Consider the following 24,312-nt stretch of genomic DNA (forward strand, 5'->3'; position numbering starts at 1 on the left):
CCCAGGACAGAATCCTGTGGCACCCCACTTTGTCACTTTTTTCCAGGATAATGAGGAACCAGTAGTTAGCACTCTTTGGGTTCAGTTGGTCAACCAGCGACAAATCCACCTAACAGTTACCTTGTCCAGTCCACATTTTACCAGCTTCTCCACATGTCTGCGAAGAACACTTACAACCTGAATTTTATGGAATTCAAACTACAATACAATAGAATTCATTATAAGAAATAAAAGAAGACATACAAAAAATTTAAAAACCATACAGCATCTAGCATAGTACATTGTAATTGCTGCAACAGGCAGCAAAATCATTATGTGATTGGGAATCACTGGAAAAGGAGAATGTTGAACTGAAGAGATGCACATAAAGGAAGCAAAGTGGGCTTTTTAAAGCATGCAGTGTATAGGAATATGTGACAAATAAAAGGTTTTGCAACTCTTTGGGGGATCAGTGAACGGAAAACATACATTGACAAGTTCAGATATTAAATTCAACACAGTTCTGTTTTGTAGTGCCTGTTTTGTATTCACAAACCATGTCCCACGACTTCAGGTTTTGGGTGGGCTGGTACCTACATTCTCCCTCCCCCCCCCTTCTTTTATCTAAAAAAAATTTATACTTCTCCCCCGCCCGTCTTGATTACAGTTCCAAACTAGTTTTAATTAACTGGAAAGATCTTATATACAACTCGCTTGTTTGTCTTTGATTGGAATTTGAAAGTAATTCACTGCATGGCTTAAAATCATTTTCAAGTTTCCTTTTATTTTTGTCCTTAGATGATTCAAACATTGCTTTGTGTTTGCACTCCAGGAATGAACGGTGTTTGTATCTTGCTTGTTATTATAAAACAACATTTGTTCAAATTTGCTGGCAATGAAAAATAAACAACATTGGAGAGCAGAGCATGTTGATTTCCTTATCTTCAGAAAGGACCAATATATATTTGAAGGTGAGACTTTGTAGCATATACTTTGAAGAAAGCGATGAAAGAGAAGAAGAAACAGAACTATTATTTCAATTAAAAAACACTTGATATTTTCAGACCTGCTACACATAACTCTTTGGATGTCGTTCTCCAATAGTAGAAGATTCTCCTACTGTATAGTAGTACTGTATAGGAATGTTAAGTTTCATTCTATGTTTTTAACATATGGAACATTCCATTTTTGTTGGTTTTTATTTTGGAATTTGAAAAATATACAGATTCAAATTGATGTTGAACAAACTGATGTTGGTAAATAAATGGAAAACCAATAATAGCTGCATTGACATGCAACTCTAAGCCACAGTTTGTTGCTAGGTGCCTTGGGTTTATGTGCTGCACACCCGCCGGTACTGCCATAAAGACATTGGAAGCTTTTGATTCAACAAACCAAATTTAACACTAATCACAGATTCTGAAATAACAAGATATTGCAGTTAGTTCATGCACATTTACACTAGACTGATTTAGCACTGTGTGTGAACCTGGCTAGTCACAACTTTGAACATTCAGTTGAATGTAATTCTGCTTTCATACTGCATGTTAGCCACATTCACAAGAGGTACATTTGCACTAAAAGGTGCTCTGTCCGTGTGGTTTATTTGCACTGCCTGTTTAATGTGTTTTTGTAAGTTATACCTGTTATTTTATAAACTATTTTTTTCTTCACAAGTTTGGAAGGACCCAGGTTCAATCTCTTGACACCTCCAGGTAGGACTGGGAAGGACTCCTGCCTGAAACCCCAGAAGGTCACTGCCAGTTAGGGTTAACAATGCTGCTCTAGATGGATTAATGGTCTGACTCAGTATAAGGCAACTTCCTGTGTTTGTACATGGTTATCACAATGCAGTTTGTCTGGCTCATGTGCACAGAGTTCCAGACAGTGTTTCTTAAATCCATTGTTTGCAAGAACTCTTATTGTTGTGACACTTTTGTGGGTAAGCTGAGAGTTTGTGTGAACCCGGAGGCTGAGAGGGAGGGTGTGTCAGAAGTGTTTTTGTATATATATAAAACTTTGCATTAAGGTAACTGTTACATATAAAACTCTATTTTATATTTAACTGTATATTTTTGTAACATTTTGTTAAAGTTATCTGTTGTTGCTTCTTTTTTCATACGTAGTTGCCAAATTGTGAAGCAACAGTAGAGGGCACTGTGGCAGGAGATGGCACAGATTTCTAACAATTATCCACACAAATACTTATACATTTTAAAATGTATATCAGAACACATTTTCTCACTTGTGACATGCAGAGTCTTAGATTCATATGTACAGTACAGCAAGGTCTTAATTTCAGGGCTGTAGGTTTGAGCCCTACACTGGGCAAACAGATTCCTGCATTGCAGGGAGTTGGACTAGATGAGCCTTGTGGTCCCTTCTACAGTCCTATTATTCTAAGTTATTTCCAGGTTAATTCTATGCTTGGTACAACAGAGGCAAAGAATCCTGGGGGGAGGGGGAGGAATGGAAAGGAGGAGTCTGAAGGAAGACCTGGCTAGCTGATTGGCTGAAATACTGTTGAGGAACACTCTACTGCAACATGTTGTTATAGGTCCCATTTGCTTTTATCATTTGTTATGCAATTGTAAAAATATCATACTCTCCAACACAATACATCTAATCTAAGCAATGAGCAATCAACTATTAGTTGGGGTACAACTTGTAATTTGCTTAATTGCTAATCAGCCCAACCTTTCATTTGTAAAGGGCAATTTTAATAAGTAGTGCTGAAAGTTAAGGAATCACTTTACTTGTTTACATCGGTCCTTGCATATCTCTGTAAATTAAGGAGTGAGTGTTACCTCTGTTTAGGTAACGGTTTATTAAATTGTAAATGATCATACCTCCAAAAGGCACCATTTTTGTAATATGTAAACATACTGTATTTAAATGTAATTGGTTACTTAAGTTATAGAGCTAATGATCAACTAAACATTTTTAATTGGATAGTAGCCCCCATTATCACACTTGTGTGAATCAGCTCTGAGAGAGGCAGTTTCTGGCTGAACTGCTTTTATTGGGGGGAAACAACCAAGGCAAACATTCACCCTTTTCTTAGCTCACCTTTCATAATTCCACATACAATAGGTTTCTTCTCTCTATATATATCACAAATCTATGTTAAAAAGAGCTTTACCGATTCTGCTTTCCCCCCTGGAATTCTGTAGAGGTGAAGACTAGCCAATGCTTCTGGGAGATCAGCATATATTAAATGTGACCTTAATCACTTGCCAAGAGCATAGATCTGGGGAGACCCTGGAAGCCAGATTCATCACACTTAAACCAGTTCTGATTAAGTTGTAATATAAATTGCAATAAAATAAAACACATTATTCTAGTGAGAGTTCTTTGCCATAAAATATATTGGTATTTTGATTAAGAAGAGCAACTTGTGAAAAATAAAAGACTCAATACCATTAAAATATATTTGCTGAAATCCCATTTCCCCTTCCTTTCCCCCTTAAGGTAACATGGATACAGTTCCTAGGCAGCCTTCCATCCAGACATAAACCAGAACCAGGGCTGTTGTATCATCACCTTAAACCAGGGGTCAGCAACCTTTTCCAGTTGTGGGCCAGTCCACTGTCCCTCAGACCATGTGGTGGGCCAGACTATATTTTGAAAAAAATATATATGAACGATGCCCCACAAATAAGCCAGAGATGCATTTTAAATAAAAGCACACATTCTACTCTTGTAAAAACACCAGGCAGGCCCCACAAATAACCCAGAGATGCAGTTTAAATAAAAGGACACATTCTACTCATGTAAAAACACGCTGATTCCCAGACCATGGACCGGATTGAGAAGGCGATTGGGTCACATCCGGCCCCCGGGCCTTAGGTTGTCTACTCCTGCCTTAAACCATGCTTAATGGCCTACTGACAGCTCAACCATTGCCCACATTGTCAAATAATCCTGACAAAATGGCAAATAATCAAAATCTGGTTCAACAGATGCAAGGGAGGCATTTATTTTTTAAAAAACTTTTACTTTGAACATGTAGCTTGGCATGGCTCAGAAAGACCTTTGGAATGAAGGTTTGCTCAAATAAAATATAGGTTAATATTAATGAAAACTTTCATTTTACTTGTTGCATTGTGCAGGGTCACTGAAACCATTTATTATGTATTCTTTTACATGCATACCCAGAAAGACTACAAGTAAGGCAAGTAACCAGCACCTTGATTTGAGTCTTCTCTGTTCTTCATAAGTGGTCCTGAGACTTATGTCCCAGTGCAGCGGAGACGAATTTCCTGCACCTTATACATGTACCTACAGGGCGACACCCAACTTTAGTCATACTCAGAGCAGACCCATTAACATCAATGGAGTTAAGTAATTTGCCCATAGATTTTAGTGGGTCTCCTCTGAGTAGGACTAATGGGTTTATGCACACTGCCACCCCTCTATTCTTTATCACAATCTTAAAATACAAAATATTTTTTTAATTATTTTTTTTTAATGCAATGAAGCCTTCAGATCGACTGCATCGCCAAGCTTTGAAAGAGGATTCTCCAAGGCTGCGAACACGAGGCCTAAGCCGATCCATCCCTGTCGTGCAGCGAAACTCCTTCATCAGCACGGGAGGAAAGGACAGCTCCACGGGAGCCTAGAAAACCGAGAGCAAACTTTCCAAGGGCAACTTTGCATGTGGGGAAAGACGCCGCTCGGGGAAGGACCACCCCCCGCAAAGCCAAATATTGCCCTAAAATGTAGGCAGCAGTGAGGATTTCCCCCACTCCCGGGCTGCTGCTTTTCGCGTGCCTGAAGAGATTTTCTACTGTCTAAAAATAATAATAATAGACGGTACCCCAACACATTTGGGAAAGTCGAAACTCCACAACGCCTCTCTCCAACAAGTGGGGGTGGGGAGAGGAGAGAGGAGTAAACGCGCCTTTGACTGTCCCCCACCGGCCTTAAGCACAGACGCCCCTGCGTGGCCAAAGTTAGGCTTCCCAGAAGAAGCCCCTCGGGCCTGAAGTTGGCGAGCCTCTCCGGCCGGTGGGCGGGCTCATTGGCGCCCTCGGGGGGCTCTCGGCGCGGTCTGGCTCGTTGCATATGGATGGCGGGGCGGGCTGAGGCGCGGGGGGCAGTCCCACGTGCCCCCTCCCTCCCCGCGTGCATGGGAAGGCCGGGAAGGCATTCAGCAACTGCAGCTGTGCTGCTGCTACCGCCGCCGCCGCCGCCTCACAGCTCGCCTCAGTGTTTACCTGCTGCAGCCCTTCTGCCTTAACCAGCGCAGGAGCGACGAGAGGGGGGGGGTCGCTCTCGGGGCGCGAGGAGGGGGGAAAACAACAACCGACCCAGCGCTCGGTAGCTCCCGCCGCTTCTGCTTCTGCTTCTTCAGAGCCCGCCTGCGGCTGCCTGCCTGCCTGCCTGCTCTCATGCCATCACAGCAACAAAGAACACGCTGAGCAGCGCGCGGAGAGAGGCGCCCGGGCTCCAGGCTCCACCAAGCCGAAAGACGGCGGGCGACCATGGCTAGGAAGGGGGACGCCGCTGCCTCTCCTTACGGTGAGTGAGGCGAGGGGTGCTCGGGCGGCGGCAGCGGCGGCAACGCAGAGTGAGGGGCGGGCGCCGCGACGCAGCCCACTCCGGGCCGGCTCCTCCTGGGTTTCATTCCGGCCTGTTTTGGCGCGCGCAGCCCCGCTGCCGCCGGAGTTTGTTTGCCTTTGGCGAGCGGAGGGAGCCGGGCAGGTCCCTCGGTCGCCTCCGCGCTTCTGAGCGCCTTCCTTTCCCCCCTACACTCCCGTCCTCTCCTCTCTCTCCCTTCCTCACTCGGGCGAGCGCGGCTTGTTGCTGCACCCTTGAGGAGGTCGGAAAGTTGGGGCTGACTGAGGCTGGCGGAGCGACGGCGAAAGGCGGCAAGTCCGGGGCAAAAGGCGCTGCTCTGCCGCTTCCCTCACGGTCGTGTAACCGGGAAGAGAGGAGTGGGGGGGGGGGGGTCAGCCAGCAGGTGCACCGCCGCCGCCGCCGCTTTGTCTTCCCCTCCCGGGGGAGGACCGAGCACTGCTCCTTGTGGCCACGAGGTGCGAAGGGAGACATTTGGGGAGGGGTGAAACGGGGGTGGGGGAGGGATGGGGCAGGAAATGGGGTGCGAGGCGCTGGGGAGATTCGGCCGAGGCTGAGGAGATTTGGTGTGGGCAGCTGGGGCTTGTCAGTCACCTCTCTCCCCCCCACCCGATGAAAAGGGGGTTTAAATTAGCACCGTGGCAACATTTATTTATTTATATTTGTGTGCAGCCAGAAGAGGAAGAGGAGGAAATGATGGTGGTGATGCTGGACATACAACTCTGCTTCCCCGTTTTGGGGAGGGAGGCGGGAAGTGGTTTCTCCTGTTGCGCCAGGAGTTAAGGACGAGAGATTTGGAGGCAGATATGGTGAGAAGACGGTGTCAGGCTTGGGTTTAGGAGAATAGGACTATTTGGAGGGATGCTTCCGACTTGGGAATCTGGGCTGTTGGATTTGTGGGGTGGATGTATCAGCAGGAGCAGGAGGGATTTGAATAAAAGGTTAGGCTGAGAAATGTGGTGCTGAGGCTGAGCTGTAAGGGCTTAGTGTGGAGCCGGAAAGACTAGACTCCAGAGTTGCAGTGGGGTCGGGGAGGGATGTCATGTCTAAACTGTGTACATTTAAAGCACAAAGAATGCTGGGGACTGTAGTTTGTTAAGGGTGCTAGGAACCATAGATCCCTGAGGGGTAAACTACAGTTCCCAGGATTATTTGAGGGAAATAATGAGCTTTAATTGTGCATTAAATATATGGTGATTATTTTCGAGGGGACCCAATGAATCAAGGATGCACAATTTGGTCTGTGTTTTAAGGACTTGGAATGCCTGTAATGGAGATGTAGAACTAGAGACTGTAGGCTGTTGTGGTGTAGTGATAAACAAATAACCCCATTTGTGACTGCTGTTTCTGTGTCCAAATTAAAAAAAAATATATGGATATAGGTGAGTGCTGTTAATATGGTGTGTGTTGTGGTGCATAAGAGGGAATAAGTAAACCTATAAGGAGCTGGAGTTAGAGAATGTAGAGTTGGAGCATTTTTCTATGCATCCCATGCCATTTGGAGGCTTTGATGTTTTGCAGAGCAGCTAAGCCATTTGTGTCCACAGTAACAGACTAGTAATTTCAAAATCTAATAAAATTCCAATTTAAAACATATGAAAGCTACTGAAACCGTTTTTTTCCTTTCACATCCCTTTTCCAGCTCAACACCAACCAACCAACCAACCAAACTCAGTTCCCTCCCAAAAAGTATCTTCTGAAATATGTTTACCCTTGGGCTTAGCACATTTAATTTAACACAGGGACAGTACATTTTGGTTTACTGCAGTGGGGAAACCGATATGCCCATGTTTTATATGAAGCTGTTAAAATATGCTAAGGAATAGCAGATATCTGAACTGAGAAACAGACTTTAAAATGTGGTGTGATCACACAGCTATAGACGTACCAGAAGTGAGAACTGAGTCACAAGAATGTGGTGGTTGTTACTTTACATCTTCTGTGTGACAGCTAAAAATTGTTGTGTCGGTGTGACTATCTGATGGCGTACCATACAACACATAATAAACAATGTTCATTCAAATCTTATTGCCTCCTTTTGTGTAGGAGAAGCCATGAGATCTGATGAATTATGCAAACTTACAAAACTACTGGGATGTATGGGGTGTTGGGGGAAAGGTAGTACCTCTTCTGGGGTAGTTTGTCCACCTTTGGTCCCCCACCCTGCACTCAGCTGTCACCTGTGACTCCTGGAAGCTGTCAGAACCCAACAGCAGCCACACCCTGGGAACAGCTTTAACTGGCTGGCTAAACCAGTGAGGGTAGTGGATGGGTTTCAGATCCTCAGCAAATTAGGGACTTTCCCTTCATGCAAAGACAGTCTCCAGGGGATTGAGCGGATGAGACCAATAGTGCTTTTCCTCAGCCTCATCTTCTGAAAAATAAATCACATCCAATTTCTCTCAAATTCCACAGCAGCAATTTGAAATTTTGCTCCACAGTGTGTTTTCAGGTGGTTTCCAAGGCTACAAAGAAAGTAATAGAGGAAAAGCTGAAGGCCTTTTCCAGAGGAAACTGATGAATGCTGAATTAAAACGTGGCTTGGAACTGGGTAGTAGTAATGTCTTGACAAACATCTGAGAGCATTGGAATCCCAATTAGATTATACCAGCTATCTAGCAATTTTAACCCTTTCTCTTACTTTCAGTTCAGCTGCAATGGAGTTCAGAAGGGAATGGTTTTGGTGTTTTTTTTTTAATTTGAAATATTTCAAGTAGCTTCCCATATTATTGCTATAGCATGCAAAGTTCTGGATTATTGCAAAGGAAAAGCAAACCATGCTAATGGTTGGCTGTTCAACAGAGTTTAAGAGTCAAGCCATTTGAAACCATTTGTTGTTCTTACCAGCTAAAAAGTTCTGGCATTAAAAACATGCTTTTTATATTTGTTACAATAACTAATGAATCTCATCACTATAACTTGATGGAAGCCCCTTTAGGTAGCTGAGAATCAGAAGTGGGAAGAGTGCTTCTGTGCACAGGTCCTGCTTCCTGACTTCCCAAAGGAATCTGGTTGGCCACTGTGAGAATAGGATCCTGGGCTAGATGAGTATTTGACCTAATCAAGCAGGGGTTTTCTTAGGTTCTTTTGTCCCAGACCCTTTGCACTAATGGCTATTAAAGCTGCACAGAAGAAGACTTTGATAAACGTGGAAGCATGTTGTTTACACTATGATATTGTTGTGAGTTTGGGTGTGTGTGAGTAGGCCATATTCAAAGACCCTTCTAACCCTGATCCGGCAAGTGTTAAAACTTCTAACACCCGTGTCGCTCACCACCCCAGTCTCCAAAGTGGTGCGAGATTACAGGGGTTCCAGGTGCTTACACACAGTTTGTGTTTCCTTCAGAAGAAGGCACAGCAGAGTCTGTGGTGTCTTTATGATATATGGTTTATTTACACAAATATACGATTTGAGCCTATGGTGGAGGGGTTCACAGCATTAACACCCCAAAAGGGTCTTGTTTCTCCAGTGGTTGTAACCTTGGATTGAAGGCTATTCCCAGCTTGCTGCTTTGCTTCTAGACCTCAACTCTGGCTTTGTCCTTCTAACTAACTTCTAACACACCCATTTGCTGTCTTGCACAGAGCCCCTTTCACTTTGTTTCCCTTAATGCTCCATCACCCAGGCGATCATCTAATCCAGAAACCAGCCTGGTTTATATTTTCACCCTTTCTGGATCCAGGGGTTAGAAGGGTCTCTGCGTACAGCCTACTCTCACTGCCCAAACTCATAACACTATATATCTTATTTCAGATATTGTTTCCTGGTTGTGTGGATGGAGTACATAGGGAAGTACAGATTCCTACTGTTCAGTGGAAGTGTCACCCCCTGCCCACAGCTTCCTAATTCACAAATTAGTGTTCACTCATCAGTAGAAAACCCTTCCACGGATCCTTTTCATTGCAAGGGATATCCACATTCAGCACATTTAAAAGTCATGTTTGCTCTGACTTTGCTGGATTTGCTTTTGCTGCCCCACTTCTTCAAAGCTGTGGGATTAAAATGAAATAGATGAGGTAAAGCTGTTTGAACTCTCTTATCTAAGTTACATCCCTTTACAAGTTACTTTCCCCTAATAAATGTCTATAATAAATGCCCCCCTTCCTTACATTCTTTAATCAATAGAACATAACTAGTTTCCCATGTTTTATACATTGCAACTTTTTAATGTCCCTTAGATGTAAACTGTTGTACTAACTCAATGAAAAAGAAATATGCCTCTGTCAAAGCAAAGTTTATACAGCTGGCACTGTAGGGAGAAATCTATCAGTGTAATTACAGGCTGCTTTTTGTATATTATAAAATGCAGTTACTTAGGACCATGCAGGGCAATTTCTTACATTGCTTTTTTTGTTACACATGCTATTAGTGTGTACATAAAATTTTGGAAATAGTCCCCAGCACTTAAATAATCTGAATAGCTGACACGTCTTTTCAGAAGGTACAAAAAATAAATATTTCATGATACTTTCAAAGGGAAGATTTGTGAGAAGTAAAAGAATAAAAGCAGACCTCAATCTACAAGCTATTCAAAATGAATTATTCTAACCAATGTATTGGGACTAAACTGATTTAAGCTGACACACTCTTGCTCTGGCCCTGGCTGGCCATGATTGGAATTACATCAGCAAAATGATCTTGCTGATCATTTGCTGAGCATATGAATCACATTGTTGTTGATGATGACAGTAATACTACTCCTTAATCTTACATGCATGCCATGTTGACTTCTGATCAGTTTCTAGTTGCAAATACAGAACTGACAGTTGATCATTTATACAAATTTAGGCCACCCTAATTTCATGAGCCAAGAATATTTGTGCTTATTTATAGCGGGTCAGTAATTGGTACCATAACATCAGAATGATTCTCTTTAGTTCTATCTTCTATTCTCTCTTATCATCAAGCAATTGTACCATAGATGCTTGGTACATTTAACTGGTGGTACAGTTGGTGCCACAGTTGTTTGGTACAATGCATTTAAACATGACCTAAAAGTCTTTATAAGCCTCTTTCACAGTAGAATACATTTGAAAGGGAAGAAGATCCATGAAATATAGAAATACACTTTTTGTTAAGATCTCTTTTCTGAAATAAAAATGGCATGTGAGTAATTTGTAAATCAATAGGTGAACTGTTGGAAATAAAAATGGATGTATTGGTGCAAAACCCAGCTGAGAATTACTGTAAGCAACTTAGCCTCTCAGCTCCAGTCCTGAATTGTAAAATGGGAAAGGAAATGGGTTATTTCATTGGAGCTTGCAAGATTCTAATGATATTCTTATTATTATTAAATTAAATTTCTATACTGTCCTTCATCCAAAGATCACACAGAGGATTACAATATAAAAGCACAAAAATACATACCATAAAAACAATAATCACCTTGCACATAGTGTAAATATGTGGTCCTGAATTGTGGTCCTGAGCGGTTTAAGGCTTTACAGGTCAATAATAACTGGCAGTTAATGCAGTCATGTCAGGATTGGCATTATATGCTGAATTCATCTTGCACCAGTGAGCAACCTCCATACCCTCCAACATTTCTCCAATGAAAATAGGGACATCCTAAGGAAAAGTTGGACATTCCGGGATCAAATCAGAAAGTGGGAAGGCTTTCTTAAATCCTGGACATCCCTGGAAAATAGGGACACTTGGAGGGTCTGAACCTGGCCTCCAAATTCTGCACCAGCTGAAGTTTCTGGACTGTCTTCAGAGGCAGCCCTACATAATAACATGTTGCAATAATCTATCCAAGAGTTTACTAGAGCATAGTAAGTATAAGTTTGGCTATCCCTGACAAGATAGGGGTGCAGCTGGGCCACCAGCCGAAGCTGATGGAAGGCACTCTGCGCCACAGAGGCTACCTAAGCCTCAAACAACAGTGAAGGATCCAGAAATACCCACAAGCTGTGTAACCCTCTCCTTCAGAGGAAGTGTAACCCCATCAAGAGCAAGCAACCCTCCCATCCTTCCAGTGTAGGGAACCACTAACAGTGACTTGGTCTTATCTGGACTGAGTTTCAGTTTGTTCGCTCTCATCCAGTCCATTACTGAGGAAATACAGCAGTCCAGCACATCCACTGCCTCACCTGCAGATGTAAAGGAGAGATAGACAAATAGAGCTGTGTGTCACCAGCGTGTTGCTGGCAATGTATTCCAAAACTCCAGATGACCCCACTCAGTTGTTTCATGTAGATGTTAAACAGCATTTAAATTAAACCCACATGAAAGGCTCCACAGGGCTGAAGAACACTCCCCAGGTATTATCCAAGCAGAACTGGAATCACCACAGAGTGGCTCCATTGCAAAGTGGTTGCTTTTAGTTTACATGTATGTAAACTATCCATTTTGCTTATTTCCCTCCTCATCAATACTTTATGACTATCAGTGTGTAATTTTATTACTTTTTACTCTGGAAACTATAGGCAGGAATTTGAGGATCTGTAGCCTTGGTTGCCCACTGATCACAATTTGTTTATTACCAACTGGTATGTGAGAAGTCATTGGGACCTCACTTGTAATGACTGCTTGTAATGGGGACACCTTCACAGTATTTACTTCTTTGCCACATAGTTCTATGTGTTTCTTATGTTGAGCTTCAATAAAATACTTTCACATTTGAAAAATCCTAATTGTGGCTAACTTTGTGTGTTTACTTTTCGTATGTATCTGATATACTTTGTATAGCTCAAAGCATAACCACATTTAAAACTTGTTGAGCAATTTTATATATTACGTAGACAAATAAACATGTTCATCATGAAATATGCGTATATTCACAGCTTCTCTTGGCTTACTTTTCAATTTGTTAAGGTTTTGCATCCTATTCATGTCAGCTGGGAATTATGCCAAGCAGGATTTGGCTGCTGGATTATTCTTTTTCTCATTGTTAAACTGAAAGGCTATATTGAAAGGACCAGATACAGAAATCCCTCCTATAAGTGTGCAAAATGAGATACAACAAGATGCAAAGACATTTTGGATATAGTATAGTCATATTGTAAATATGTATTTTAGAGTTGTTTAACCTAAATAGTAAGGACTTCAACAAAGCATTATGCAGATAGAAACTATCTTAAGATATTCTATAAATATGTATGTAGGGAGTTTTAAGGCATGTATCATTTTTGTATTGCATGTTTAATAAACATATATAGAATATTTGCATAGAATAAACTGTGTATATATATATATATATATATATAGATACATATAAAATAGGAAATACTGTTATATTTAAAATTTTATATATAAACTTGAGCCTTTGCTACAATGACAGGTTATATACAGTTTTGTTAACATCATTATCTTGTTTGTGTTTTAGGATGCTTGTTATGATTTTAACTGTGCAAATACTTAAGAACACAGGCAACATTTGTAATCATGAGAAGTCACACCGAGTGGGATTATTCTCAGCAAAGCAACATTGTTTTAAGGCTGAAAGTTCAAAAGAATTATTGACATAGAAATAATCAATGTTTAGGAAGGTTTTTCTTATTTCTCTGTGCGCAAAAGGCCACGGCGACTAATAAAGTTTTTGTTCCATTTGAAAAATCATTAAATGCAAGAAACAGCAAAAAGATACAAAATGCATACGTTTGGCCCTGTGTGAATTTGCTGAGCAGAATGTGGCTGAAATGGCAGAACTTAAATGCAGGACAAATAACTAAGTTATTATTCATTAATTTATTTTTACATGTGCCTCAGGGTGATTTACATGCATACAGTAGAAATAGAATTAAAAATGCCCACAGCTAAGAATAGCTTTTAAAAACAATACAAAAAACAACAGCTAAAGATAGATTTAAAAACAATACAGAATTGACACCTAAGACACATACCTTTTCATACAGCTTAAAAAGCTTGCTGGAAGAAATATATCCTTAAAAATATGATAGTGTGACGGTATGGCAGCGCTCTGAAGAATGTGTGGCAGAGGGAGTCAGGGGGGTGACCCAGGAGAAGGGCCCAGCAATTTATGGGGTTTGTCATCACCCACAAGGCAGGAGCCAAGGTAGGAGGAGGAAGAAGAGTTAGGGCAGTCTGAGACAGAGAAAGGCACATAGGATGTGGCAGAAGAAGAAGAGGCTGTTCTGGCAACAGATGGGTTAGTAGATTCCACACCTTCCCCCATCCTCCTATCTCCTAGCTCTAAGAGGGACTTGAAGCAGGAAAGAGAAGTAACAATTTCTGGGCAGGAGAAGTCTCAGGTTGTGGGTATGCAACCTGTCAAGGGAGGGTATATAAGCCAAATGCTGATGCAACATACAACACTAGCTTCTAAATAATTGCATTTTACTTTTATTTATTTTATCAATTTCATAAAATTTATACACTGCTTGATTGTAAAAAAACAACAACCCTCAGAGCATTTTACAAAAAGATAAAACCATAAAATAAAATAAAAAATATGATACACACAAGAACTTAAAACCCTAAAACAAATTAAAATTCACATCAGCTTCCAGGTACCTGCAGCACATTAAACTTAGTGGGGCCTCCTCCTTAGTGAGCATAAGGAAAGGATTGGGATGCATTTAATTATTTCTTGTTGCATTTATATACAACCTTTCCCCCAAGGAGCTCAAGGTGGATCTGTCCCCTCCTCATTTAATCCCCACAACAACTCTGTGAGATAGGTTAGGCTAAGGGACTGCCTTCAGGTCATCCAGTCCTAGTTTGACAAGCTATTACACCATCACTGGCAGTGTTGGCAAAATATATTGAATCAGACGTGATAAATCCAGATTACCTAACCTATGGATCCAGACAACCTATGGGCAGATTTTTGCCAGTTGCCCCTTCTGCCTTTACTGCCCGCCCCCCACTTGGAACAGCATGGGGAATGGTGCTAGGGGATGCAGGCAGAAGCGGAAATTAGTGAAAATTGCTTCTCCCCCCCCCCCCTTTGGCTAGTGTGATCCTTCCTGGATCTTGGTCTCTTCTGCGAATGGAAAGAGACATTCTTTTTTTTTCCCCAGCCCCATATTTATGTGAGGCAATACAGTTTCAACAGGCTGCATCCCCAGATTTTTTGTCTTTTAGACAAAGCGTACTCTAACCCTTCTACAGTGTTTTTATTTTTCCTATCCCCAAACATATTTGTTTTTCTACTGCTTTTAACTATGCTCAGTTGTTTTGATTTGTTGTAATTGTATATTGTACTTTGAGAGTGTACAGGTTAGCTGATGATGGCAAATGGAAGCTCACAACCTATCTGAAGAGTAGCTGTGCTAAGCTGTACACAGCTGCTGAATGATTGCGTACCCAGTTTCTGAACAGGAGGCAATCCTTATAGAGAGGTGAGATGCTGGTGGAATAAAGAGAAATGGAATACAGCTGCAGGTGTCAACCCATGTTAGCTGGACGCCATTCAGTCTTGCATTGTTTTTTCACCATCAGCTAGGCAGTCACTTTATCTGACTATTTGAATGTTTCCTTGTACTGATTTGAATAGCAAAAGCAATCATTGTTGCATTTCTATGAAATGCTGATTAGTTCATTGAGAGTAGACTTTTCTAAATGTTTTAACAGTCATGTGTGGAGCCATAAAACAACAACAACAGTGTAATAAAAACAATCAAACCCTATATGAAATGGAACAATTCAGTAAATATAACAGAGCCACCATTAATCAATATATTAATTAATATAAGACTAATTAATACTTATCTATACTTAGGGCTTTGTTCTCTGTTCCCCAAACCAAAAGAAGAGATCATGTGAGCCTGCCATTGGACAGTCATTGTGAGCTTATTATAATTGGACTTGCGGTGTGTAACTAATTCACTGTAATAGGACCTCAGGTCCTCTCACAGTTTGTTTTGTACCAGTATGGAAATATCCCCATGTACGTACACTACTCTACTCTGCTTAGGTGCCTATGAAGGGAGAAAAGTTTTGAACTCCTCTGCTTCTTTATTCCCCAAAAGTGCTAATATGTGGCAGAATACCAATCTACAAATTAGGTGCTAAAATGGGAGCCAACTGCTAGGGGCTGATGTTCATTTGCCCCCTCCCCCAATAAAGTATTTGAGGGGGCTGGTCCTTTCCAAATTGATGGACATGGCTATTCAAATGGTGTGTGTGTGCCGCATCATGTGATTGATAATGCAGGGGAGGGCCTAGCTGCTCCCCTCAATATTTTATTCAAGTTGGCACCCCTGGATGTTATAATAGCATTCAGTAGATGTCCCACATATTGCCAATGTGCACTGTACATAAATGCACATCTCTATATCTAAATTTTGTTGTTTTACAAATCCAAATAAATATAACAGGTTTAATCCAGACTCTGTAATGTACATGCATACATATATTGCACTTGTTTGTGAAATTATTTTGTTTTAGACAAGTTAATTCCTATTAAACTGTGTTTGAACATCGCAGCGAGCCATGGTTAACTGGTAAGCCAATAATATCTTTAGATCATGGTTTGTTTGACATGAGGTTAAGTCAAGGATTGTGGTTTTTTGCCCCTGAGCTCCAATGTAAAGGAACAAGGTTGGTAGCCATGGTTTACCACTAGCCACAGTTTACCACAACATGCAAACCCACCCAGTGTGTGAAGTAAATTCTATAGGACTTCTACTAAAGAAGCACATTCTAAGTAAAATAGCCTGACTTAACAATGGGCCTCTTTGCAAAACAATAGCATTTGTTTTTTCATACTTCTTGGACAGATAAGTTCTAACTGTCATGCAACTTATACAAGAAACAGGTGGTCTTCAGACTTAAGAAGCTTACACGAGCAATACAGATCTTTCTCTGTATGCAACCCCCAGAAAACCACTTTGCCACTCAATGATAGTGACAGATAAATTGGAAGGTTGCAGTGCATAATTAACACGTAAATATTATAGCATGATTATCATTATGACAGATGTGTTGGGCACTAGCAGAGATGTTTTTTTTAAAAAAGGATTAGATAATTTTGTCAAGGATAGATGTATGAATATTAAGTACCATAACAGCAGTAAATGAATTTGTTTCATGTTCAGAGGCCATAAACATCTGATTACCAGTTTCTACCTACAATGTCCTACCTGCATTGTTGGGTATCCGTCTCTGTGAAAAGTGTGGTGGACAGGGCCTGCTGAATCACACACAGCTATATATTTCTAAATAATGTTTAGCTTGTGACCTGCATACATTGGAGACATCCCTCTCCCTCACCTCATGTTCCATTGTAGTAACTGTGGTGAACTTGAATATCTTACTAAAGAAGTACAACTTCCCACATATGATAGCTTAAGAATGGCAAGGTTAAGGTTTGGTATATATGAAGTAAACACCTATGTTGTTCTGAGTATATGCAGTTTTAGAAATAAAGCAGAGTGCCATTCTGTTTTCAGTGCATCAGGTGTTAGCATGATCTTGTGCAGAGTTAAACATGCCTTAGCTCACAGATTTCCATTGGTCCTTTACACAGCACCAAGCTGCAAAGAGCATGCGAGAAGGACTGTTTTGGGCTATGAAACCTGCTTTCACTACAAGATTGCCAGAGCATTGTCTGAAAACAGAGCAAAGCACTTTTTGTTGGAAAAGGATGTGCTTTTTCAAGTACTCTATGTTTTGTATTTTATTAATATTTAAATACTAAGAGGATGACCCAGCCTAGCATATGTGGGAAGGGTCTATTTTAAGTCCCATTGATTTCAGCAGGGAGCATTCAAACACATTCATAACTTTTCTCTTTTTAACCTTGGCTGGAACTTCCCACACTATGGATTATGCCTTTTGTTAAATTTGTTGTTCCCTGTGCTGTTACAGGGATGGAAGGGTTTATACATTGTGCAGTCCAATCCCATACACATCTCCTATTGAGTTCAGTTGGACTTATTCTTAGGTAAGTAGGTATAGGATCGTAGGCCAAACCAGAAAAATACACTATCAATAGACCTTGAAATAAGGTGATTTTGTTACTTTTGACAGCACAGTATTATTTTTGGGTGGGGGAGGGAGGGAAATGAAAAACGTAGGTGAAAAATGGGTAATAAATCTTAATGCAGGAGGCATACAAAAATGATTGCATCATCAAGTGCATCATCAGTAACAATGCTAAATGTGCTTCATACACTTTAATGCCATCAGTCTTGAGCTTGTATTTCTGTAGTCATCAGTCACAATCTCATATGCAGCTAAGAGACAAGAAGCTTATCAAGGATTTGTGTATAGTACAAGTGATGTACCACAGCTGCAGCCTTTCCCTCTCAGCAGCAAAATTACCTATTAGTTTTGGAACATGAAAGTTCATTATTCTCTGTGATGAAACAAGAACAACACAATTTTGTCATTGTCAGCCCAGGACATGTTTACTTCTTATCACCATTGCTGCAGTGCAACATATTTTTCCACAGACATTTTTGCAGACTTGTGTATATATATAATATTCCTCTGTGAAGGCACTTTCTTTGGAAGCGATGGCTACAACTTTTGTCATGGCATCTGAATTGTTCCTGCTTTTTTCTAGGGATAGCCCAGCACATTTTTGTGCTCTAAAAGTGGATGCTGAATTTGCCACGTTGTTAAATAATTCTGTTCTCCAAGTGGTATCCATATTTAGTCTAAGAATCTTATAGACTGCAAGTTAGACCGTGCTGTGAATATAAGTTTTGAAACCACAGCTACAGCTCTCAAGGTGCCCATGCCCATGTTCCTGTTTTTCTAGAGCACCTTTCTTTTAGTTAGATTATCTCAGAGCTCAGGTTCAGGAAGATGAAAGGATCAAGCTTGTATTTAACAAGCTTTCAGGAGTGGTTGCTTGTAAGGCTAATGCCAGCATAAATTAGGACTGACTGAAAATTTGTGTCATGGCATTAGGAGTGATGGTTTGAAGACTCTCTAGCTTGGACATGACTTGACCTAGGACTTGCCTGATAGTTTCCCATTTTTTTCTAGCAAAAGGCTATTTGGACAATCACTGATAAGCTCCTTACTGTCTTACTGATGTCATGAGTTGGGGCAAGGGGAGTAGGCTGTATTTCAAGACCCTTCTAACCCCTGGATCCAGCAAGTATGAAAATATAAACCAGGCTAGCTTTCTGATGAGATGATCTCCTGGGTGATGGGCCATTAAGGGAAACAAAGAAGACGGAAAGCAGGTGGGGCCCCCTCCCCAGACTTGTGGTTAGTTAGAAGAAGAAAGCCAGAGTTTAGGGCATAGAGTTTGCAGTGATGTGAGCTAAAGGCAAAGCAGCAAGCTGGAGAGAGACTCAGAGCAATGTTTGACTTCTCTTTGAATCAAAGACTGTAGGTATGGGGGAAACAAGATGTATGTGGAAATAAACCATATATCATAAGGACACCCCAGTATGCACAGTGCCTCATTCCAAAAGAAGACACAAACGTTGGGTAAGCGTCTGGAACCCCTTGGTATCTTGCACCACTCAGAGATTTGGTGTGGCACGATGCAACATTAAACTAGTGGGAAATAAAAAGCGATCCCCAAAGTTTCCCTTTTGTTTCCAAGGAAATGTCCAGGGCAGCAGAGATTTTGCTATCAGGAGCATAGTCTGCCCAAGTTTCAGTCAAAGTCGGCTAAAAATCAGAAAGCATGAACAAAGCGAGCTTTGTTTCGCAGCTGCTCTAGCCACCAGCCCTGGAACAGAAAGAGTGACTGATTCATGCCTGCCCCTTCCCACAGATCATAGCGGGAGGGAGGCTAGCCAGAGTGGAAGAATATCTTCAGAAACAGTTGGGTGTGAAGACATCATATCACAGGGATACCTCACTGAGTTCAAAGTGGCACTCGAGTGCTTTTTGATTTCTTCCTTGCCAGGGGATTTGGCAGCAACAACAAAATTGCTGATAGAAGGGGCCAATCAGCAGCTGTAACAGTTGCAGGGTATAGAACAGGTTCCAGATACTGAAAATAGCAATGGCATGTAGTCTGTAATTTTCCACTTTAAAAAGAAGGGCAGGGGGACAAGCCTATTTCATGATTTCAAATGGCTGAACAAATACATCAGACATATATTTTAACATGTAGAAATCCTCTCCTATGTAGCCATGGACATGGACATTTCCACCTTGTAGAAGTGGGTGAGATGTTTTATTATTGCATTTCTTTTTTCTCTTGGTTTTAATGTATCTCTGCAGCTTGGTGGAGGGTCTGTCTGTTTGGCTGCATGTTGCTTTGGGCTGCCCTGGGCAAGATAAAGTGGCTAACAAATTTAATAAAAAATAAAAATAAACATTCAGCCAGGAATCATATAATCATAGAATTGTAGAGATGGAAGGGACCCGAGGGTCATCTAGTCCAACCCCCTGCAATGTGGGAATCTCAACTAGGTCATACATGACAGGTGACTTCATGGTTTCTGTAGGTTTCTAGGACACACAGATGCACTTAAGTGAAGCTTGTTCACAGGAAATGTCTCTGTTATGGCTTCAACAGGTGACATTATCCATCATGTGAATTTTGCCTTAGACTTTCCATTACCCAGAAAGTTCAACAAGGTGCTGATTATAGTGATAGCTTTGTGAAGACAACAGGGTATTCCCACATGCACTCATTGTAAGGGCACCATTCTTTGAAAAGACAGAGGTGTGGCAATGGTAGTGCACCTTTCCTCTAAGGTAGTCTTCCCTATAAACGGCAACAAGATTCAGATTAACCCATTTCAAGATATATAGCATATGGAATATATTCTAGAATCTAGACTCTGTATCTTCCATGCTGTTCCTGTCTCATGAAAGAACAAAACATCATCTCTTTTCAGGTAGAAATTAAGATGAAACTGTTTAGAAGATATTTTGAGGTTGTGTTTACAATCAAGGGGTATACAAATTTTGCCAAACAATTTAAGCTTCGTCCCACTAGTTTATATATATGCCAGGACAAATTTTACTTGGTCATTTCACCATGGCATGGGAATCAAACCTGGACGAGTAAAAATGCTGGCAATTTAAAAAAAAACAAAAAACATTTGACAATGACATTTCTTTTTCAAGCAGCAGTCAGCTGCAACGGGTCCAATTGTTAATTCAGGAGAGCATGGCCATTATGGAAACATTTTCAACTCCTTATTTATTAAATGAGTGTGTATTTTAGAAGACAGCACATGCATGTAATGTGAGCTCAGCTTGGAAGTCCTCTCTGCCACAAGGAATGTGAGCAGACATAAGCATGAATTCAGCACTGCTAAACAAATTCTGTAAAATAAGCGAATAAATATACAACACACCCAGAAGTTTGAAGAAATAGATGTTTTCGCATTCTCTCCCTCTCTCCCTCTCTCTCTGTGTGAATTCTAACTTGTGTTCACTGAAATATTTAGTATTTCACTAAATTCAGGAGACCATTGATTAGCTACAAATGAACTAACTTGCAGAATCATTAATACAACTGCTGCATAGTATCCAGCATTAGCTTTGGAATACAGTTCTGCTTGCTAATTGTGTCACTGCAGCATTAGATGTTTTTTTATCAGTGAGGCTGCTTCATAAGTATTCAGACTTTCCCCCTCTGAAATACTTGCCATGTTTTCTTTTTTAAAAAACAACAACTGGATAAAGTATTTCATGCCTATTGATCACTGTAGTTTAACAATGTCAAGCTGGTGGGGAGGTATGTATTATTGTTTCAGAGCTGTGCCTCACTTTTCATAGCAGTGCATCATAAATATGTTTAAGAAATTGAATCTTATATTCTTTCTAAGGAAGTTGGATATATTATGATTTGTGGACTGAATATTTACAGCACTTTACTTCTGTTCATAGTTTATTTTCATAAGTGTGAGTCCAACTAGCTTTATGCTTATGTAGGTTATGACAATTTATGACTCAATACACACCTTTCCAGGCAGGCATTGTGGTTCATCAATAAGCTTCCTGTTCTTGTTGGTTCCTAAGAAAAAAGCACACAGGCCATCATATGTGATTCATCAGGGATGGAAAATCTGTGTCCTTCCAAATTTTATCATCCCCAGCCCCCATGGTCAATGGCCGGGGATAAGGTAGTTCAAGTACCTCCTGGGGGTGGGGACAGGTTCTTATTATCTTGCTGACCTCTAGTCTATGTTCTGTTTTTGGATCATTACTTTCCAGCACAGTATCTAAGCCAAGATGTGTGTGGCCTCCATATATCTGAACATAGCACCTTCATACAAGTCTGGGAGGTGGGAATGCCAGGGTGGGGACACACATAGGAAGCAAATAGTAAGGGACTTCATATCTGTGCACAGAGTACAGTACAAGCATATCTGCTTCCTGACTTTCTAAGGCAGGAGTTGATCATTTGAAAATAGCTATGTGTGTGTGTGTGTGTGTGTGTGTGTGTGTATGTATGTATATGTATGTAAAGGGACCCCTGACCATTAAGTCCAGTCGTGGCTGACTCTGGGGTTGTGGCGCTCATCTCACTTTATTGGCTGAGGGAGCCGGTGTACAGCTTCCAGGTCATGTGGCCAGCATGACTAAGCCGTTTCTGGCAAACCAGAGCAGCACACGGAAACGCCGTTACACACACACACACACACACACACACACACACACACACATTCACCTCCCATCTCATTCAAGATCTTACATCTTTCTTTGCCTCTCAGAGGGATTTCTATTTAAAAAAGAGTTTTCCTAAAAACTATGGGAGCTGTGAGGGACATTCCCTTGCTAATCTTGGATAGGTGTAGGTACTTTAGAGTACTATTGAAGGTAGTATATTCTATTTCTTGTTCTGGCTTCATTTCCATCTTTTATTATTTAAGATAAAATCTCCTGCTCTTCCCAGCTGTAGTCGGAACAAGGCGGTTAAAGGATAGATTCTTCCCCTTTCCCAAGGAGTCTTAACTACACATTTATGGGTCAAGAGGGGATTTTAATTGTCCTTAGTGACTATGAAACAGGATCTTATTTTGGATTAATTAATGCCAGCTACAAGGATATTACCCTTTACACATCCATCAGACTCCCTCTCTGATGATATTTTGGAAGCAACTAACTGATTCCCCAACCCATTTAGTTTTAGTGTTTTGTGTGATGCTGAAATTAATTTGTTAGATGATTATTAATCTTTGTGTTACTTTGTTGTGGGTGGCTGCCTTCAATAACATTGTGATGGAGTTTGCTTGTGATTAATCTTATGTATATGATGTCTGCCCAATCCTGAGCCCACCCAAATTTCTAGTAATATTTTTTAAGGCATGAGCTGGCCTTTTAAGAAATTAATTATCTTAAGCCTGTATCACTATGGAAGGTCGCCAACTAAATCAGGCAGTAGAACCATTGAAGCCAATTGTTGTGAGCAGCTGTAACAGACTGTCAAGTCTGTTGATGTCATTGGGCTTGCCATGAGTATTTCTTAGTTGCCTATATCTCTGTCGATTTTTATCACCTGTTTCATGGGCATTTGCTTTGCACGAACAATCAGAACTGGTTCCCACCAGTAGCCATGGCATTTAGTTTGGGCAGAACTTTTTCAGTCAATTTAATGATAGTCGAGATTAAACTGAAACACATTCAGCCACATCTATTGTACAGTATTGTACATTCCAGTATTGCACTGCTGTGATACTGATATTACTGTCAACTTTTTAATCATGATTTGTGGTTGACCAAAACTATTATTTAACAATGTATTAAAAATGTGATGTATCTAGAAACATTATCTAGGATTGGGGAGATAAAAAGCAAAATCCTTGGTTGGCCTTCAGTAATGTGCATCTCATAGGAAATTGTGAATGAAATTAAGCCATCACATCCCTTGTGATACCTTGTACTCACATCAGGTCCAGAATCTATCTGGACCTATTTGTAAATATGGACTGATTACTTCATTCATCATAGTGCAAACCATCATACTATGTCTACAAACCAAATTGAACTTTTTAAATAAAACATCTTGATTCTATATTTTTATTTGCCTCTCTGTTGTGTTTGGATAAGAAAAGGTCAGGTCATTAAGCCCTTTGGGTGCTGTTATGCTAATACCAGTGTGTAAAGTGGGTCTCATGTACTAGAATTGGCTTACCCAAATAGTCGATAAGAGTTCAATTTGTCTAATTTGTTTTTCTAGTGCTCTCTAAGCTTTTTTATTTTTCTTCTTGGCATCTCTACTTTTTCCTCATATTATTAAACATATAAGCATATTATGCATCTCTTTGCTTCAACAAAATGCATGGGTTCTGTCAAGAGCAGGACACTTGTAGCTGAATATGGATTCATTATGCCTCTTGCACTTGTAATCACTGCTTGCTTGGTCATCAATCTTCACTTACATACGGATGTACTCAGTTTGCTGTGCACTCACACCTGAAGTGCAAAGCCACAACATAAGCACCCACATCTGTTAACATGAAGCCCTTCTCCTGCTCCTTCTTGTTGCTCTGCGGTCCATTCCAAAGGTAATAAGTATTAAAAATAGCAGTTACATAGGTAATGGTATTTGGAGATCCACTCTGCTGCTTTTGCCTACTCACTATGCCAAAAATGGTGTGTGTATATGTGTGTGATTTGGATTGTTGAAAGTTATTTGCCCAGTAAAATAAATGTAGACATACTGAATGTGATAAAATAAATTGCATTGACTTTGAACTATTAAAACACTTAAGTACTTAAACAGAGTGATTAGTTTTTCTGTGATGTTATTGGCAAAATTGGTTATAGAAGTATGTTCTGTGCTATTATAGCTGGTTTCTCAGTTCTAATTTCATGCCCTACCGAAGTCCACAGAAATATAATATATACCTAGCCAGTGAAATGCGTTGGTGATTCCAAGGTATGGTCATACTTCGCCCCTGTGTTATGGT

At 40.7% G+C, this 24,312-nt stretch overlaps 1 protein-coding gene across 4 annotated transcripts in view; it reads left to right on the forward strand.

The window, feature by feature from the left end:
* The first annotated feature begins 5,019 nt into the window (after positions 1-5,019).
* Positions 5,020-24,312, forward strand: part of SLC44A5 (solute carrier family 44 member 5) — a 155,269-nt gene continuing 135,976 nt past the window's right edge. For 2 of the 4 annotated variants that reach the window (XM_028733071.2, XM_077928582.1), the window contains exon 1: positions 5,023-5,502. In XM_028733071.2, coding sequence (XP_028588904.1) covers positions 5,466-5,502 — 37 coding nt within the window. In that variant the 5' untranslated portion in view covers positions 5,023-5,465. Of the gene's footprint in view, positions 5,503-24,312 lie in introns of all 4 variants that reach the window. The other 2 variants (XM_077928581.1, XM_028733072.2) reach the window with 2 other exon arrangements.

Source organism: Podarcis muralis, chromosome 5 (genome assembly GCF_964188315.1).
Source record: "Podarcis muralis chromosome 5, rPodMur119.hap1.1, whole genome shotgun sequence".
Classification (NCBI taxonomy): Eukaryota; Metazoa; Chordata; class Lepidosauria; order Squamata; family Lacertidae; genus Podarcis; species Podarcis muralis.